General features: G+C 37.5%; 1 protein-coding gene across 4 annotated transcripts in view; it reads right to left on the bottom strand.

Moving 5' to 3' along the window:
* Positions 1 to 387: 387 nt before the first annotated feature.
* Positions 388 to 20,226, bottom strand: part of GSTCD (glutathione S-transferase C-terminal domain containing) — a 133,894-nt gene continuing 114,055 nt past the window's right edge. For all 4 annotated transcript variants that reach the window (XM_048212232.2, XM_057309990.1, XM_057309989.1 and 1 more), the window contains 4 exons: positions 12,444 to 12,577; positions 10,506 to 10,536; positions 7,243 to 7,312; positions 388 to 2,921 (listed from right to left, as the gene is read on the bottom strand). In XM_048212232.2, the coding sequence (XP_048068189.1) occupies positions 2,785 to 2,921; positions 7,243 to 7,312; positions 10,506 to 10,536; positions 12,444 to 12,577 (372 nt within the window). In that variant the 3' untranslated portion in view covers positions 388 to 2,784. The remainder of the gene's footprint in view (positions 2,922 to 7,242; positions 7,313 to 10,505; positions 10,537 to 12,443; positions 12,578 to 20,226) is intronic.

Raw genomic sequence — 20,226 nt, 5'->3', positions numbered from 1 at the left:
CAGGCTATTTTTTTTTTTAAGGAAATTGATGAGCCATTTAAAAAATTTATATGGAAATACAATGGATCTAGAACAGTTAAAACAATCTGGAAAATGAGAAATAAGAAGATCACCTATGAAGCTACAGTAATCAAACAAATTAATGGAACAGACTAGAGACCTCATAGACTCATACACATACATCAATGAATTTTCAACTGAGGTGCCAAGTCAATTCAACGAGAGGAAAAAAGGTTTTTAAATAAATGGTGCCAGAACAAATGTATATTTTTCAAAATCTACCTACCTCCATGTGAATATTAATTTCAGATGGATCATAGACTTAAAATGTAAAAAGCTAAAACCATAAAGTTTCTATAGGAAAACATAAGAAAAATCTTCATAACCTCAGTGTCATAACCTCAGTAAAGATTTATTATAGAGGACATAGAAAACATTAACCAGCAAAAAGATAAATTAGGCTTCCTGAAAATTAAAACATCCATTATGAAAATGAGTAGGTAAGCCACAGACTGGGAAAAATATTCTCAATAGACATATCTGACAAAGATCTCTTAACCAGAGTATATAAAGAACTCTTATAAACCAACAATAAAAAAACCCAAACAACCTAATTCTAAAAATGAGTAAAAGACTTGGACATTCACTTTACAAATGATGTTTAATATCACTCATCATCTGAGAAATGAAAATTAAAATCCCAGTGAGGTACCATTTCATGTCTACCAGAATAGTTAAAATAAAAAAATATTGACAATATCAAATGTTCTGAGGGTGTTGTGGAGGACTAGAATTTTTATTCATTGCTGGTGGGAATAGAAAATGGTACAACCACTTTGGAAAAATTGTTTGGCAATCGACATTCATTATTCAATGACCTAGCAAGTCTATTAGGTATTTATCCAAGAGAAGTGAAAACATATGTCCACAAAAAGACTTGTACAAGAATACTTATAGGCTTATTTGTAATATCCTCAAAGTGGAAATAATCCAAATAAATACCAATTGAAGAGTGAATAAATACATCTTGATAAATTTATATAATAGAATGTTACTTAAGAATAAGAAGAAACTATTGATACATATACCAATGTGGCTATTTCTCAAAAAACACTACCTTGGGCATAAGAAGCCAGAAACAAAAGACTACACACTAAATGACTTCATGTATATGAAGGACAAAAATAGATAGAAAAATGGAGGATGACCTTTGGGGTGGGTGAAGTCGAACAGAAAGAGACGTAAGAGAACCTTCTGCACTGGTGGAAATATTCTATATCTTATTTCTGGTGGCAGTTGCATGGAGATATATATATATATATATATATATATTTGTCAAAAGTTCTCAAACTCAACACTTAAAATCTGTTATTCTATTGTCTGTAAATTATACCTCCATTTAAAAAAGAAAGCCCAGGATAAAAGAGCATGGTATATATATAGGTAAAAATGACTAAAAAACTCAAGGCTGATGGTTAATTCTTTTCTTAAATTTTATCTCAGAAAACAAGAATTCAAGTCCCCCTCCCCTGAATAAATTATTCCTGCATTTTAAGTCACAATGATGAAAGACTTATTTATTAAAGTCCTTCTTCCTCATGATATGTGTCATACAGGGGTTGAAAACATCAAGATCAATGAAATAAATCTCATCTCAAATGGAATAACCTAGGACACGTAGAAGTTAAATAATTAGCAGCATGTGAGAAAGGATGTGTTATCTGTCTTTAAAAAGTTTGGCTGGTGGACTGAGGAGAAGTGTGAGAAGGGGAAATATTCAAATGAGCTTCCAAGCTCTGTACTCCTCTTACCTCCAATCTACATTCAATAAATTTTGCCAAAGTAATGTAACTAAAAAAATAGGATTGATATCTGGAAAACAAATCCTGTGACCTTACATTATATTATGACATAAAGAACTAATTCATTAATTTTTCTTTTACATGATTTATTCCATAGGCAAGGCACCATGTGTCTTGCAACTCATCTTTGTATCCTTAGAAGAATCTAGGCCAGGGTCTTGAAAATAATGGCTCCTCAATAATTATTTATAAACTGGAATTAATTAATCAATGTATTTACTGTTTAGTTAGAATTCATGTTCAAATTTCATGTTCCGATAATGGGAAATTTCCTGCAATTACTTTATGTATTCATATAAAACGTCTGAACCAGTGATGATCTCATTTGGTAATTTATGGGAAACATATTTAAAGAAGTATATGAAATGAAATACAAGTCCAACTCATCCTGGCTTAAAAATTTCACCATACCGTCGTTGCCTGACTAGATATTTTTAAAAATAATAGAAAAAGTACAATTATTAAAAAACACAACCAACCAACCAACCAACCCATCCCACTGAATCTAGTTTTGGTCTCCATTTGATTAGCTAAAGGATTATAAAGGCTGCAATGATTACAGAGGCTTCAATTCGCTGTTTTGAATTGAACATCAAATTGACAAGACCAGGAAAGCTGTGAACTGAGAAGGAAATTGTTATTCCAGTGATGGAACCTCCACTGGTGAGTACTATTCTGTTGGCAGCTGAGACTTCCAGGGATTCTCACTAGGCAAACCAGCGGTCCTTTAATCATACATTATAAGAGCATTTGTGATGCTTTGCAGGCAGCCTTTCTTCCGTGATTTTCCTGCTGCTTTACTTCCTGAGCACAATAAGTTCAAGATGGCTAATGCTGTTTTCTAGTTATGCCAAGAACCTCCTAAATGCCACTGGGCTTTCATCATGAAGACGGATGCAAAACATCATGTGAATATCTCCTTCTAAATGGGGACTCCCACGATCATGTTATTTTTGGGAGAGCAGCTTTCTGGCTCCATGGATATTACTTGAACAGAGTAACCACGTTCTTCTGCAGCTCTTGCTCGATCCAGATCCACTAGGCACATGCACTGTTTTCCTGAAATACAGTAAAATGGTATCATGAGACACCCTACAAGGAACAGTGCAATTTCAATCTGTCTAAGGGACTCTACACAGTGACAATATGTACAAATATATGGAGAATGCTATTTGCCCCAAGTCCTATTTAGTTTCTGTCAACTTAATTCTTGATCAATATGGACAAAAGACAATCACATATGACATTTCACAGATTTGATTCTGCTAACAATTTAGAGAATGTTAACTTTTTTTTTATTATGTTATGTTAGTCACCATACAGTACATCATTAGTTTTTGATGTAGTGTTCCATGATTCATTGTTTGCGCATAACACCCAGTGCTCCTTGCAATATGTGCCCTCCTTAATACCCATCACTGGGCTAACCCATCCCTCACCCCCTCCCCTCTGAAACCCTCAGTTTGTTTCCCGGAGTCCATAGACTCTCATAGTTTGTCTCCGCCTCTGATTACCCCCCCTTCATTTTTCCTTCCCTTTTCCTAATGTCCTCCATGCTATTTCTTGTGTTCCACATGCAAGTGAAACCATATGATAATTGTCTTTCTCTGCTTGACTTATTTCACTTAGCGTAATCCCCTCCAGTTCCATCCATGCTGATGCAAATGCTGGGTAATCATTCTTTCTGATGGCTGAGTAATATTCCATTGTATATATGGACCACATTTTCTTTATCCATTCATCTGTTGAAGGATATCTCGTCTCCTTCCACAGTTTGGCTATTGTGGACATTGGGGCTATGAACATTGGGGTGCATGTGCCCCTTCTTTTCACTACATCTGTATCTTTGGGGTAAATACCCAGTAGTGCAATTGCTGGGTCATAGGGTAGTTCTATTCTTAACATCTTGAGGAACCTCCATACTATTTTCCAGAGTGGCTGTACCAGCTTGCATTTCCACCAACAGTGTAAGAGGGCTCCCCTTTCTCCACATCCTTGCCAACATTTGTTGTTTCCTATCTTAATTTTTGCCATTCTAACTGGTGTAAGGTGGTATCTCATTGTGGTTTTCATTTGTATTTCCCTGATGGTTAGTGATGTTGAGCATTTTCTTGTGTGTCTGTTAGCCATTTGTATGCCTTTTACGGAGAAGTGTCTGTTCATGTCTTCTTTCCATTTTTTGACTGGGTTATTAGTTTTTTGAGTGTTGAGTTTGAGAAGTTCTTTATAGGTCTTGGATATCAGCCCTTTATCCATAGTGTTATTTGCAAATATCTTGCAAATATCTTCTCCCATTCCGTGGGCTGCCTCTTAGTTTTGTTGACTGTTTCCTTTGCTGTGCAGAAGCTTTTTATCTTGATGAAGTCCCAAAAGTTCATTTTTGCTTTTGTTTCACTTGCCTTTGGAGATGTGTCTTGAAAGAAGTTACCGTGGCCGATGTCAAAGAGGTTGCAGCCTATGTTCTCCTCTAGGATTTTGATGGATTCCTGTCTCACATTGAGGTCTTTCCTGCATTTTGAGTTTATCTTTGAGAATGTTAACTTTAAAATTTTTTTTTTTAATTTTAATATTTTTAAAAGATTTTATTCACTTATTTGGGACAGAGGGAGAGAGAGGGAGGGGTGGGGAAGGGCAGAGGAAGAAGAAGACTCCCTGCTGAGCATAGAGCCCAACGTGGGGCTCAATCCCAGGACCCTGAGATCATGACCTGAATGGAAGGCAGATATTTAACTGACTGAGCCACCCAGGTGCCCCTGTTCAAACTTTTTTTTTGAGCATGTTAACTTTTTAAAATGTACTTACAAATTAATTTCAAATATAGACTACAGATCCTATTTCCCACTTTGGTTAAAAATACATTTAAAGACCTTGTGTCTATATTCCCTATGGAAATATATTACCTGTAATATTGTGAAAAAAATAACATCTATCTTTAATAATATTTAAAGTATCATGCTAACAAAGAGACATCTGAAAGACATGCTACTTTTGAACCTGCAATTTTTAAGACAAGGAAAAATGAGAAATGAAAAATATTTGAGAAAATTCTTAATTGTGCTTTGGTTATTTCAGGTGGATGTGTAATGTTGTGTGTAATATAATCAATTTTCAGAACTCCTGCACCCTTATAAAAGAGTGGTATTCAATTTTCTTTGTAATCTTTGGAAAACAAAAGAGAAAACCTGACTGGCAAGCAAAGCAGCTAATTTGTGTTCCTTTGGCAAATGCAAATTTCTATGTTAAAGGTAGCTTAGGAAATAAAAATGACTTGGGGTTGAATATATTCAAAGGTATAATTCACTTTTATATTTTCAATTTCTTTAAATTCAATATACAAACTTCATCCTCCAAAAGGCTACTGACTATGCAGAACTTAATTCCATTTTCCCTCCTAATTATAATAATGACTAAAGAGTATTTTTTAATAATTTACTTGAATGTCCACAGAAACTGCTAAAATTGAACAGCTATAGAAGTGAAAGCAGATAACTGAAACAGACAAGTTCTTCTGTGGAAGGCAGAAGAACCCTCAAAGAAAAACTGTGAAATCAGTAGGTAAAAATTGGCAAGGAGACATTCAGATTTAAAATGTTTATTTTGTACTTTTTCCTTAAAAGCCCCTATGCCAAAAAGGATGAACTGTGTTAGAAATGATATAAAAAGAGATGTCTTGAATTCCATTTAGGCGAAATCGTCCCCCCACAGCCCTCCCCGTTCATCAACAGTTGAGCGCCTGCATTCTTTTTGTCCCTTAAAATACTGTTCATCTTCTAAGACATCTGTCAAGCGCCCCCCGCCCACCATCTACTCTTCAGTTTAGAATGAAACATTCTCTGTCAGAATAGACTCCCTGCATTCCTTCAGTACCCACCCTGGATTTACACTGCAGCTCATCTACCTTTGGCTTTGATCCCAGTCCAGTTAATTTTTCCTTTTCTATTATGTAAAAGAATCTCATGTTTTCACATATTGAAGAAGTATCTTTACAACTGAAATTCAGTTGTTGGTAGTCTACCTTTTGGGGCCTCTGAAGCTTCCTAAAATGTTCACAGAACAAAAGTATGACCCACGCAAAGTATAGATGTCGACATTTGATGGAGTCTATGACTTGGAACATGACCTTCCCTCTCCTCATGCCAGTGATCACGCCAAAGGCTCCTCCTCCTTTTCAACTCCAGCAACTTCCCGTCTAGCACTCCCTGAACATTCAAATGTACACTCAACTAGCTCAGAGTGTTGGGAATGGGGAAGGGAGGAGGAAGAGAAAAAGAGTGGGAAAGAGAAAGAGGTAGCCGGCAGGAGAGAGGAAGGGCTTTTTCCGTATGTTTATGCTCCGGAGTGTGAGAAAGAGAAGAAAATCACTTCTTCCTTTAGCCTGAGGTCTCAGATGCCTCTCTGTGTGTATCTTGTTACGCTGACTTTGACTTTAGAGTTTGAAGATAACTACTTCTCATCCAACACGGTCGCTGGATGCAAGCATCACATCTGGTGCTCAGCCAAAGAATTGGGAATCTGTTTTCCAATATACTATGATGGTCTCCAATGTGGGGCTTTTCTAAATAATTTTTAAGATTATTTTTGACCCACTCAATCTTCTCAAGCCCTAATTTTGGAACCTAGCCTTCCAGGGATATGACCCATCACTGGGAGACATTGCAAAAGTGGTTAAGAGCTTCATGTCTGGAATAATATGAACATAGCGTGCCTCCATCATCTACCAGGTTAAGGATCCTGGACAAGCTTTTGTCCCAGTACTAAAATAACAGTATATACCCTATAAGTATTTTCATTAGAATTTACCGAGATAATGGGTAAGGGCATTTAGCTCGGCACCTAGATGTGCAGTAACTGTTAGCTGCTATTGTCCTTCTAAAAGTTATTTCTTTTTCTAAAGCAAAGTCTTGGATAAATTCATTACTTCAACTTAAAATGCTATTGCAGGCCTTCCAATTGAGGTGATATTTACTATTACAGATGTCGAATAAATTGGTCTATGATTAATAATATACAAGTATATTTTCCCCAATATTTTAATGAATTAATTTTGGCGTGCATAGCTGATTTTTCCGTCTTTATATTTTCTTCTGTAGTTTTTGACAGATCCTTTAGTTTGTTCATAACAGTGAGAAAGTGATTTCACATAATTCTACTCAATGTACAAATACTGAAGATGAATTTAAAAGTCTTTATGTTAACAAAAATGGGATAAAATACTCTTATACCTACAAAGCCCTTTTCAACACAGATTGCCTTTTCTGGGAAAAACGAACTTTAGTGTCTCAGTGATTAGTGGACCAGGTTCCCCATATAGAGCCGGTCCATTCATTCCTAGGCATACTGTACGTAATGTACTCACCAGCTGCTCTGCGAGCACACATACCTACGAGTCTCCGTTGGGGTGGGAGCTGGACAGCCGTCTGATCTGCAAACCTGCACAGGATCATGTGCTCCTAAAACAACAAGCAATAGAATGTGGGTCTGTTTGAGTCTTTTGCTTCAACACGGCAAAACGTATAAAAACGACCTCACTTTTCTGGAGTTCTCTATTGTTTAAATGAATAAAGTACTGCACAAATAATACTTCTGAAAGAAACACATTTTCAGAAAACGGTACTCAGGAACTTTTCCCCTTCAAGTAGACGGTTCTTGAGATGCAGTTCTTAAGAACGGATGCAAGGGAAATCCTCAGGCCAGTTAGGCAGCTACTTTTGGCAAAAACTATGGTTACAATGTGTGATGATCATGTGTTAAATGAAAAGACCTAAAATTCACTTATATTTTTCCTTTAATAAAATCTGAATCTCTGGAACATGGCTTCGAGGAGACAGTCTAAGTGGCTTTTCTTCCAACTGCCAGGGAAGAAGGCGGTGCTGGAGATCATCACTATTTGAGGCTTCTGTAGTTCTCTGGGACACCCAGCAGAGTGCTGGCTGCTCCTACGCTTTTCTGGACTCTTCCCTTGTCCTTTTGGAGGAGAGGAAGCCGGCTCACTCACTGTCCTCTCACTCGAAAGGGCTGCTGGATGTTCATCTACTTCTACTTTAAGGGCAACCGTAAGGATGACCTGAGGAAGTGGGAAGGAAATTCTTGTTCTGCTTGACAATTTTAGAAAAGACTGCTTTCATGCCAAAACAACAAGAGTCTATATGGCAGAGAGCTGAGGAGTCTACACAGACTCTGAAATCTGCGAGCACCCAAAGGGGAGTGTTCGGGCAGAGAGGAGATACCGCAACACTCCCATGGCAGCTGTTCATCCGAACAGCTGCAGTCGCCAAGTGTGTCAATGATCTCACCTGCCAGCTCAGACAAAGGTTTGAACTCCGCTTCCTCACTTGTCCCCTTCAGTCTTTTGTGCATTCAATTTGAGGCCTCCATTTTTTAATAAGGTGATTGAAGTGATTGTGTGATGTTGGTTCTTTTTTGAAGGGTTACCTCTCTCTCAACTTTTATGCATTAAAACATCAACAACACTGTAAAATTTAGTAGCCAATGGACAGAACACTAATAAGTGGTTCAAATGAGTAACTTGTATTAAGCCGCCATGAACCAGCATCAAAAAGGAGCAGAAGAAGGATTTAGAATTACATAATTTGAAAAAAAGGCAAGAAAAAGCATGTCCATTGTCTTCACAGTGTTTGGAAGTCAAGACTCACTTAATGTTGAGGCAATCACCTCTGGTGTGCTTGTCAGATTTTCCTGGAATTATTTGTGTATGTGCTCTCCCCAACAGAAGTTAAATTCTGGAAGGAGAAGGCACAGAACAGGAAGTCAGTAAAGGTTTGCTGACTAAACTGAATTGTGGAGAAAAACACTTCCAAAGTAATTCTCAAGATATTTGGGCACCAGCTCCATTTAGTCCTGCCTGGTGGCCCACCCATCATGGTTCAGTCAAGAAATATCTTGCCATAGTATCCAAGAAGTTCAGACCTGTCTCTGGAGCCTTTATATCTGAGATCCTGAAAAGGGCTGGTGGCCAAGCAGCTTTTGGGGGTGTGGGAGAAGGAGTGGATCCAGTAGACTGGGTACCAGTGAGTTTTCTGCTCTCTGGAAGAGCCTGGGTGCCCTGTCGCTATTCTTTAGAAATGTTATATTCTTTTCCAGCCAGTGAGACTGTGGCACCTGACCTCTTCACTGCCCTAGGTTTTGTCCACTCATCCTCTCAGTTTCTTTTTAGCTAGCATCACTCAAAGAGGCACTAAAAACGGGGCCTAGTTTTTATTTTTTCAACTCATTGTCTACTTTATTGGCAGTCTTATAAAAGAAATATAAAGTGTTTTGAATCTTATGAAAATAAAGTTCCCGGGGTCCTAATGTTTCCCAAAAAACCTTACAGTTCCCTAAGACATACAAACTTAAAATCCAGTAGGTAAAGACCAGGAAAGTCTGGTTTTGGATGAAAGCATCAACACTCTTGGAGTTGGAGGTGCCTGTTTAAGGTTATAAAGTAGAGGTGAAGGAGATATATGTGCCACGGTGGTAGAAATGAACAGTTTTTGGTCACTGTCCCCCGCTACTTAACCGTTGGATGGAGAAGGGAAAAATCTTGAAAGGTGGGGCCTGGCATGTAAAATGAGACTATATATTTTTAGTAAGTCTGTGCAAAAAGTGAACTAAGTATCTAATTTATCAAGTTTTAATGGGATTATTCATGTATTTCTGGCAAATACCATTACCATATTTTTAGACTGCATTATGTCATGTTATTGGCCAATGAGTTAGTGGTGATATTCAGAAAGCTGGCAACTATTTTGCTCAGATTGATGCCTCAAAACTATGTAATGTTCTGACTACTGTTGAGAAACAGTTCTTGTGTTTCTTCACGCCTATGAGTAGAGGCGCTGCGTTTGTTCCAGACCAGGCGTTGGCAGACTATGGCCTACAGGCCAAATCTAGCCTATGACCTCTTTCTGTATGGCTCTCAAGTTAAAAACGGTCTTTACATTTTTAAAGGATCGTACACCACCACCAACAAAAGCAACAACAATGGCAAGGACAAAGCAGAATAGGTGGGAGATTTTTAAGCGGCTGACAAAACCCAAAATATTTACTGTCTGACTTTTTACAGAAAAATTGCCTGTGTCCCAGATTATCTTCTCAAAGATGTTTATATAGTGAGCAACTTTGGAAAATACGTACTGTCTTGCTCGGGAGCAAAGGGCAGGAATGCTTGCTTAAAGATTAAATCTTAAAACATTTGGGTTTCCTAAGCTCAGTTTCCCTCTCCTGTAATGCAATTCACTGTGTATGTAAGTGTCGTGTGGCCCTTTTTGTGCTGCCCTGTGGGAACTGGGTCTCAGGAAGTCAGGACAAAAATGATGATAGTCTGGCTACTCCTACTGCCAGGCCTCTGACTCAGAAGTCTCCCATCTGCCGGCATCCATGGAATTGTGGCAGGCTGGCATGTAAGCTCGCAGGGTAAACTCTCAGACCCTTCACAAATCTTGCTACCTACTTGGACTTTAATCTTGATTTACAAAACAAAAGAAAACATAAAAAAATAAAACAACCCCCGCCATATTACATGTTGATGAGTAATTCCAAGATAACTATAGATTATATATTCCATTAGAAACTTGGGAGGGGAAAATATAAAGAAGGAATAAAAAGTATATTAGAAAGACATCTGTAACTCCTTAAGGTTACCTTGTACGATAAAGTTTTCTTGAATTGTTCACTGAAATAGAAAAGAAAAAAGAGTCATTATTTTAGACACCAAAGATTAGGAGTCAAGATATCAAAGAGTAAGAGCAGAAACTATAAACAATAGTAGGTATTTTATCTGAGGAGTACATAATGCTATCTTAAACTAAAAACTACGCCAGTCTGAAATGTCTTTATAAAAAGCCAAAAGCACACTCTCAGTATGCTATTAATTTTGAAGAATTTTTCAAAGATTGTTTACACTATTAGAGATGCACAACCATTTATTTTTTTTCTTCCCCACATGGGTGCACACAGATCAAGGTGTTTTAATGTAGGTTTTACTCTATTCAGGTATGGTGAGGCCAACAGATCAGGAGATGTTTACCATTGAAAAGACAGTTTCTTCCCAACAGTTTCCAAGAGGAGAGGGCATGTCATGCCACACAGGGCCACATGGGGAAGCATCAGGGCTGGTGAGGAAGCAGAGGGCGTGGGATACAATGTGGGCAAGAGCCTTTATTATGGATTCCAAGGCAGGATGAACAAGCTTGGGACTGGCTAATTTGAATAATGTCAGTGGCTCTGGGGAGAGGGGTCATCCCTAGTTGTCTGCTGGTACCTGACACTGGGGTGATTAGGGCAGAGGGATAAAGGCCCAGGAGCATCTTCCAGTGACAAAAGGAGAAAATGGCAATAAATCTACAGAGATATGAAAAAGTTGACAGACACTAAAGTAAGATTTTAAAATCAATTACGTGAAGCCACAGGCTGAATAACTCAAATTAACATTCTTAAAAATCTTTATAGTGCTAGACTTAAGATGTCTTGATGGGTTGTAAAATATACATTTTATCTGTATAGATTCAGAACAGAGTGAAATTTCAGCTATTGAATAAACCTTGTTATTATTTGCTTTTCCAAAGTTTCTTTGGTTTTCTCTCAACTAGTTGCAAATTGTGGTAAAGAACAAAACAATGAAATAAAAAAAATCAAAGACAAAGAAAAAGAAGTCTATTGTTTGTACTTTATTACTTCACTCAGATAGAAGCCTTTAGGTTTAAATGCTGATGGAAATTTTCTAAGACTTCTTAAAAGTAATCATGCAAATGATCAAGAAGTCTTTTTTTGACACTTTATAGAATTTTCAAAACTAACCTATTTAGTCTATAATTAATCTAATTCTACTCTATAATCTATTCTATAAAAAATCATCAGCATGATTCTCAATAACTATGATTCAGAGAGTAAAATGTCATGAACACCAAGACAACAGCCGTCCAATCGGTTAGGTCAAAGTGGTGAGGAGTAAAATGTCTCCCGCTTGTAGGTGGGATAAGGACTGTAAAAATGGCTGTCTGGCTTGCAGATTAATCAGTACCCATGGGCAGTATGTAAAACTCCTACTGTTACTACCGTACCTGGCAAGAGCTCACATTTTACTGAGTGCTTACTCTATGCTGCTTCTAAGTGCCTTACATATATAGCATCCCATCCTCACAAAACCTTGAGGTAGTTACTGTTATGACCTCCATTCTGTAGATGAGAAACTGTAGGCAAGAAGAGCTGAAGTACACTGCCTGAGGTGAAAGCACTTGTAGAAGTCTGCAGAGCCAATATTTGCACCCAGGTGGGAGACTTGCAGGTGCTGAGGACGTAACCACAACACCTGCTGCCTCTCATCGGTGACGAGAAGTGCTGAACCTACAGCTCACTCTCAGACTTGCTGCTAAATTTCAGGAGCTGGATCCAGGAGAAAAATCAAGGAGCAGCCATGGAGGAGATCCTCTCTTCCTTACATAACTTATAAACAGTACCTGCCATTGTGGAGAGAGGAAGTGAGTTCAAAACGGAAACCTCATTGCAACGTTGTATCAAATGAGTTTTGTGCTTTAGTTTTACTCCCCATATTGATGCCTTAGGGCGAACACTATATTTCACCTTTTGGGAAAATTAAACTTTGAGGTGTTCTGAATGAAACCATAACAGCAAGGGCACGTGACAAAGGAAGCCCGCGTTTTGATGCAGTGCTCAATCACCATGTCTGTTGCCACTCCACAAGCATGTAATGCCACCTGGAAAACAAAACCGACATCAGCATGAAGTTCTTCCTTAACCAGCAGGGCTACTTGTGTGTCTTTTTCTTTTTTCTCTTTTTAACTCTGTGAGGACTGATCCTCTGTAGGTTTTAAGTTCCCAGAACATTATTCCATAATAGTTTAGTTTTCACTTGGACATACCAAAGGACTAGTTAGCTATTCACATTAATTAAGAAAGCTAAGCAAGGTTGAAAGATTACAAATGGAACACTGCAAATGAAGCATAAGATTCATTCAGTGGAAAATCTGACACCATGTTAAATATGGAAAATTTAATATGTATGCCTGTCTAAACGAGTGTTCTTGCTGATTATGAATTTAGTTCAGTTGTAGCAGTGTGGAAAGAACACTAGGTTGAAATCTGAATTTCTAGTCTCAAACTGTAGTTGCCTATGAGATCCTGAGCCATTTAAAATTTAACTTCTCTGGGCCTTGGTCTGCTCAACTATAAAGTATGGTTAACAATACTGACATAAAACAATGCTGTTGCAAAAATTAAATAAAAATGTATTTGAAAACATTCTTTCAAATGTTATATGAATATAATCTAATCAATGTTGTATGAAAACTGATCAAATCATATTTATGGAGCCCCTTTTCATATTCATATAATAGTTCTTAACATTGGTGGATTGCACGAACTACTTTCTATGGGTTTATTTAAAAAGGAAGGAATAAAATTATGAATTGGAATCTGATAATTCACAAAAAGAACCTCTAAAAATGATCTTAAGATATGGTTTCAAAACAAATTCCTTAAATATATCTATACTGTAACACAATGTAAAGTAGATAATTACGAAAATTAGTAGGCTAAATGAAGCAAAATAGGACCCTATGAAAAAAATCTGATATGGGGATCTTAAAAAATAAAGCATTTTATCAGAAAAATGCTCAGATTTCTGACAACTTCAGGGTAGAGAGGGGCTTTTAGAGTGAAGAGGAGATTTTCTGGAAATTTCTGGATGTATCATAAGCCAGATTCCCCTCTTAAACTGGAAAGCCAAAAGCAATGCTGTATTGGGAAGAGGAAAGTGTGATCTCTGCTCTCAACCCTTCTTCTGACTCTCCCCTCCTTCTGGGCTTACATAGATTTAGAAGTCAACAATCCCTGTGGCTGTTGTCAATCCACTTTTCCTCTTTCACTGTGAAAATCGAGCCTGGGAAGGCTGCCGTTCAGTGAAGGCAGCCACTACCAGGTAATTGGGAGTAAAGGACTTTGATTTCTCATCTGCCCCTTTCATTTAATCAGCTTTGCAGAGTAAAAATCAGGCTAGTTCTTATTTTCATGAGTAGCTGGAGAAAACTTCACCATAAAAGTTACAGATGCATTTTCCCCTGCAGGGGAAGAAAAGAACCAACACTCCCTGAGTGCCCTTTATATGGGACGCTATGCTGGGTGATGGCACGCAGATCTTTCTATGCTCACAAGGGCCCTGACAGATCTTATCTCTGTTTTAGAAGTAAGGAAACTAAGGCTGAGAGAAATCAAGAACATGCCCACAACAAAGCAGCTGCTGAGCGGCAGATCCTGACCCCAGAGCCTGAACCCATGCATTAATTACATCAGGCTGCGTTCCCACAAAACCCTTCTAAGGCTCTTAAAGAAAAGTTTAGACAATTTACTTTTATAAATCTCTCTTTACTTAGGTTCACATTCCCTTTGCTACATGCAAAAGAATGAGTTTATTTCCCTCATTTAAACAAAACAACTAAATGTAATAAGTATTTACACAATGGATTTTAGTCTTCAAAGGTTTTATTGCTTCATATGCTCCTAATTTCCATCGTTACCAAATGCAGGTCAGAAAGAACAGGCAAATAATGAAGAGAGATACAGATCAACGGAACGATCTGAATATGAACAATAAGCATAACACAAAGGTGGCATACAGACCACTGGAAAAAGACGGACTTTTAATTTTTTTTTTAAGATCATATTTGTAAGTAATCTATACCCAATGAGGGGCTCAAACTTACAACCCTGAGATTAAGAGTTGCATGCTCTACCAACTGCCAGCCAGGTGCCCCAAAGATGGGCTTTTTAATAAGCGACGTTGGGTTAACTTAATAGCCAAATGAGAAATAAAATTAGATCCTTTCCTTTCACCACACATGGTAATTTCAAATGGATTAGAGATTTAAAATGCAAAACAACCACAACAACCATGAGTGAATTCCTCTATAACGTAGGGGTGTGGAAATACTTAACCATGTCTGAAATTCTACATACAATAAGGGGTAGGGTTAATAAATTTGACAAAAAATGAAAAAAAAATTAAATGGGAAATAAACAAAAACCATATGTAAAAAGACAAAGGACAAAGTGAGAAAAAATTGGCAACTTAAAGCATTAACTAAAGGTTTTATCCCTAATACATAGCAAGTTTCTGAAAATAAAGAAAAGTATAATAATCTGATAGTAAAATGGACAAGAGATTTGGAAAATTCAGAAACAAAAATACGCAAATATGTCTTAAACCAAAGTTATTCAATATTGTTCAAAATAAGAGAAGCATTTAAATTACATTAAGATACTACTTATCACCTATTAAAGTGGCAAAAATTCTAAAATTTGATGACAATCTATGGGCCAGGGTATGGGGAAACAGACAATGTCATACATTGCTGGTGGGAATATAAAAATGCCATAACCCCATGGAGGAGGAATTTAGCAATATCCAGCAAAATTACATGAGAAATTTGCAATCTCACTTCTAAAAATCTGTTCAAGGGATACACTGGCCAAAACATAAAAAGATTTATTCATTGAAGCAATATTTGAAATAACAACAAAATGGAAACAAGCCAATTTTCCACTGACAGAGGACTCGCAGCTTATTCTGAAGCCCTACAAAGGAAGGAGGAATATTTGTCTACACGGCCATGGTAGATATTATTAAATGAAAAATAATGTTAAAAAATTTTCAAACTATTTTCAGTAATCATCATTGCTGTCTATATTTTTGTTTTAGGACTCAAATGTGTATATTGTGACATAAAGCAAATAAGAAATATGCTGATGCCATTAGGAAACCGATCTTTTTTTAAGCATAGGAGAAAGAAGAAAGAGATAAGAGACAGTTAAGTGAGGCTAAGTTAAAATCCCATAATCCTGAATTTAAATTGGAAATGTCAGTATGTACCTATGATGATTTAAAAAAAAAAAAATTGCCTTGCTCAGACCATAGTAAAGCCTGGAAGCAAAGACCAAACCAGCAGCAATGACTAGCCCCAGTACCTAAATTGTGGTAATCGAAATAGCATTTTCCTTTCAAAGAATTTAGAGCTGCATGGAGAAACACCTGCTGCCAGGTAGGAGGCAGGAGCTGCATAAGATGAGCTGGAACACCGTGTTCTACTGACAGCACGGAGACTGTGAAATACTATTGAAGTCCCATCAACAGGACTCAAGAGCTAACCTCAAGAGAGTCCCACTGAACAAACATCTGAGCATCAGTGAGAGCAGTGAGTGCAACGGGAAGGGCAATACTGCAATAAGTGCAATAACAATAATAAGTATTTCAAACATTAAAATGATGAGTCAATAATCATACTGAGAAAAAAAATACTGGTCACTTTCAGTAGATAACTAAGTCACGTTGAAAACCAGAAAATACGGGGAAAGAATCCAATTTTATCCGGCCTTTCCCAACGTACTGTACCTCTGCATAACCGAACAGTTAATAAAGAAAAGTAACTGAAGATGGAACGATGAGATGAGAAGAATATCAGCACCATTTTGCAATCCTTGCTGAAGTAAGGGAGCTGAGGTCGATGATCACTAATGCTGCTAACGTTGCACAAGAGACAGCCAGACATAAGGGCCTCCTGGTAGAGCACACCACCACCTATGATCTAGTCTTACTCCAAAGGAAACCTGATCTGATTATGTCTCTACAATATATATCTAACTACCCATTTCTAAGCAATCTCGGAAACAGGGTAACATGTGAAACAACACCAGGGGGATATGACCGGCAAAATCCAAATTGTGAAGGAGAAATGACATGGTCATATAAACAAACTTTAAGGGGAAAAAAAAGAGACAGGGATGGTGTAGTAGGAGGAATGAGTCTACATGCTCATACCTGAAACCCGTCCAAGTGGCAAAAAGGATTTTTTTCAGATGTAATTAAGAACCTTAAAATACCAAGATTATTCTGGATTTACACGGGTGGGCTCAGTTGAATCACATGAGGCCTTCAAAGTAGAGAACTTTCTCAGACTGGAAGCAAGAGAGATGAGACACAAGAAGTCAGAGATTTGAAGCAGGAGATGACTTGAACAACCATTGCTGGCTTTCATGGGTAGCTCTAGAAGCTGAGAATGAATCCTGGCTGAGCCAGCAAGGGAGCTGGAACCTTAATCCTACGTTGCATGGAACTAAGTTCTACCAACAACATGAATCATCCTGGAAGTGGATCTCTCTCTGAGTGTTTAGATAAGAGCCAAACCGAAGCAGCAGCTGACTTTGACCTAACGACCCTGGAGCAGAGAAACTAGTTGAGCCCACCTGGATTTCTGATCTGTAGAACTGTGAGATAAATAAATCTGTGTTATTTTAAGCTGCCAAATGTGTGGTCATTTATTTCTACAAGAGAAATAGAAAATTTAAAGCAGATGAAAACCTATAAATTTTAAGCCTTAAGAGTCACATTAACCATTTCAATTTTTGTGTCTTATTCCAATCCTTATTAAAAGAAATACACTGTAAAAAACCACGAGACAACCGATGTAGATAGCTTCCATATCAACATGAAGGTGATTTTGTTGAGTAATTTGCTATTCTCTCTTTTTAATCATTAAAGGCCCATAATTACTTACAGTTCTAGAAATTGTAGAATTCATTCAACAATCATTGGGCATTTTGTATATACTGGTGTTATGGTAGTGGCTGGGAATACAAAGGTCAAAAATATGATCCTTTTGTATGCTCTGTCATAGTAACAACTGTATCCAAACTACTTAATACATTAATCAACTCAATCTGGGAATCGTGTAGGCTGAAATAACTCATGAAGTTCATAAACGATTCTGTCTCTCATGTGTGTGATTCGCAGGGGATACAAAGAAGAATAAAACCCTACGCATACAACAACACACACGCAGTACACAAACGTATCTAATACAAGATAGAATATGGTAGGTGCCACTGAAAAAGTACAAACAGAAGCATCAGAGTGGGGACAGGGGATATTCAGACAGCGAAAATTCAGGAAGGGAGTCCTGAAGGAGGGGGCATTTGAGGAGGGCCTTGTAGGGTAGAAAGGAGTTTAGAAAGCAAAGAAGTAACAAGCACAGAACAAAAAAACAGCTGGCATGTTCATGAGATAGGGAGTGATACTAATATCGGTAATAATATAAAATTTAACACTTATTAAGGCATCATGTTAAGTGCTTTCCATGTATTTACTCATTTAACACAATAACCCTATGAAGTACTATTTTTTTAATTTACCTTTTTATTGTGGGAAAAATATATACAAGATTTACCATCTTAAGTGTACACATTGTTGTGAATCAGACCTCCAAAACCTTTTCATCTTGCAAAACTGAAACTCCATACCAACTGCAGCAACCTCCGTGCTCCCCTTCCCCTCAGCCCCTGGAAACCACCGTTCTACTTTCTGTTTCTATGCATGGGACTACCTTAGATACCTCATAGAAGAGGAATCTTACAGTATTTCTTCTTGTAACTGGCTCATTTCACTTAGCATCCTCAAGGTTCATCCAGGTTGTAGCATGACAAGATTTCCTTCTTTTTTAAGGTGAAATTTTATATATATATCACATTTTGGCTAAATTATATATCTGTATATAGATATAGATATATTTCACATTTTGTTTATCCATTCATCTGTCCATGAACATTTGAGTTGCTTCCACCTCTTGGCTATTGGGAATAGTGCTGCTGTGAACAGGGGTGTGCAAACATCTAAGTAGATACTATTTTAAGATAAAGGAAATTGAGGCCCAGAGATAGTAAGTAACCTGTTCTAGGTCACACAGCAAATCAAGGACCTAACTCAAACAGTGTGGGGCCTCCATCCTAGATAATTCCTCTTTACAAATACATCCTCTCCCTTTTTATTCGTTTCATCCGTCCTACTATCTTCTGAAATTACAACACAGGGAACTAGCATGTATTCGGTATCTGCTAGATGTCAAATCTTTACATTGATTTTTTGACTTAATCATTTAATTATTGTCTTAATTTAATATGTTAAGTAGCTCTTACTATCTCCATTTGCAATAACATGTCCAAAGTCACCTAGTCATAAAGACCTGGTCTAAAGTCACAAGCGATGAAGCCAAGATTTAAACTCAAACTTCCTGACGCCAAACTTTGTTCTAGTTCTCTATGTTTCCATTTGCTCCTTTCTGAGATGGAGGGAGTGAACAGGAAGTCACTAACTGGACTCCAGGTCCAGCTCTCACACTAACTCGTTAGGCCCCTCTGTTGATACAGATAGCTTCAACCGCTCCATCTGTAAAACGACAAGGTTGAAATGGATGACCTCTAAGTTTGCCCAGCCCAATTAGGCTCTGAACCTTTGCTTCCCAAAGAAGGATTCTTAATCAACTATCTAGACAGAAGTAGGTGTGGTCCCAACTGTGTACTCATGTTCTGTCCCCAACCCCTTTAAAACCTTGTGTGCAATTATATTATAGATAATTGGCTTTGAAGGCACGTACAAAGAGCCCCTTGTTCTGTACACACTCTTCCACCCCTGAAAGAACATCTGGCAACCAAAGCCAATGCTTTTCAACTCATTGGTTTCCTTTCCTGAAATCTAGCACTTCACTTTTCCCATATGATAAATGCAGATTGCTACCTCTTCATTTATAACTATTAGACATTATCTATTGATTTTCCATTATGGAAGATGAAGTTTTGTTTTTGTGTGGGGTTGTTTTTTGTTTTTTTTTTACATTTACATCCTTTCCCCTTTCACCATCCTCTTAATATTACCTCCAACTTTAAGTATTATGTAATGTTTTTAGTATTGTTGCTTTGTATACATACTGTTCACTGCTAAGTGTGCTGTACAATTTTTTTTAAACACCCAAGCCTCTCCCTACCCAAAAGCTCTGTAAAATGCCCTATTGTATAACTTTCCACTGTATGAAAATGCCAAGTAATCAATCAGTCTCATTTTTCCTTCCTGAAGACATCTTTCCTGGGCTTTCTAACCTTTAACTAATGACTCACGCTTTCTGGGCCTTCTGCCTAGCTCTGGTCCTGAGATTCCCTTTGCCATCACACTGAGAATCTCTTCACCTCCTTTTGTGTTAGATACCACTTGTTCCTTTTTCTTATTTACTCTCTTGTGTTAGTGAAGCACATCTTCCAGGAGTTTTCTGAAGTACATTTCTTGAGATGTTAGCATTTTATTACTTTCACACTTTTTAAAAATTTGTTTATTTCAGTTTCTATTTCTTTTTTTTGTTCTATTTTTACAGGTGATGTCCTACACTTCATCTTTTAGATTTTCTACTTGTGTTTTTTTCTCAGTTTTAGTTAACATATTTTAATTTCCAGGATGTTCCTTCTTGTTCTCTGTTGGTTCATTCCCCCCACCCCTTTTCATCCTATCCTTGTTTCGTTCATGTAATATCTT

This window comes from Ursus arctos, unplaced genomic scaffold, assembly GCF_023065955.2.
Source record: "Ursus arctos isolate Adak ecotype North America unplaced genomic scaffold, UrsArc2.0 scaffold_11, whole genome shotgun sequence".
NCBI classification, from domain to species: Eukaryota; Metazoa; Chordata; class Mammalia; order Carnivora; family Ursidae; genus Ursus; species Ursus arctos.
Note: the sequence above shows the minus strand (reverse complement) of the source record. Positions and strands in the feature narration are given on the sequence as shown.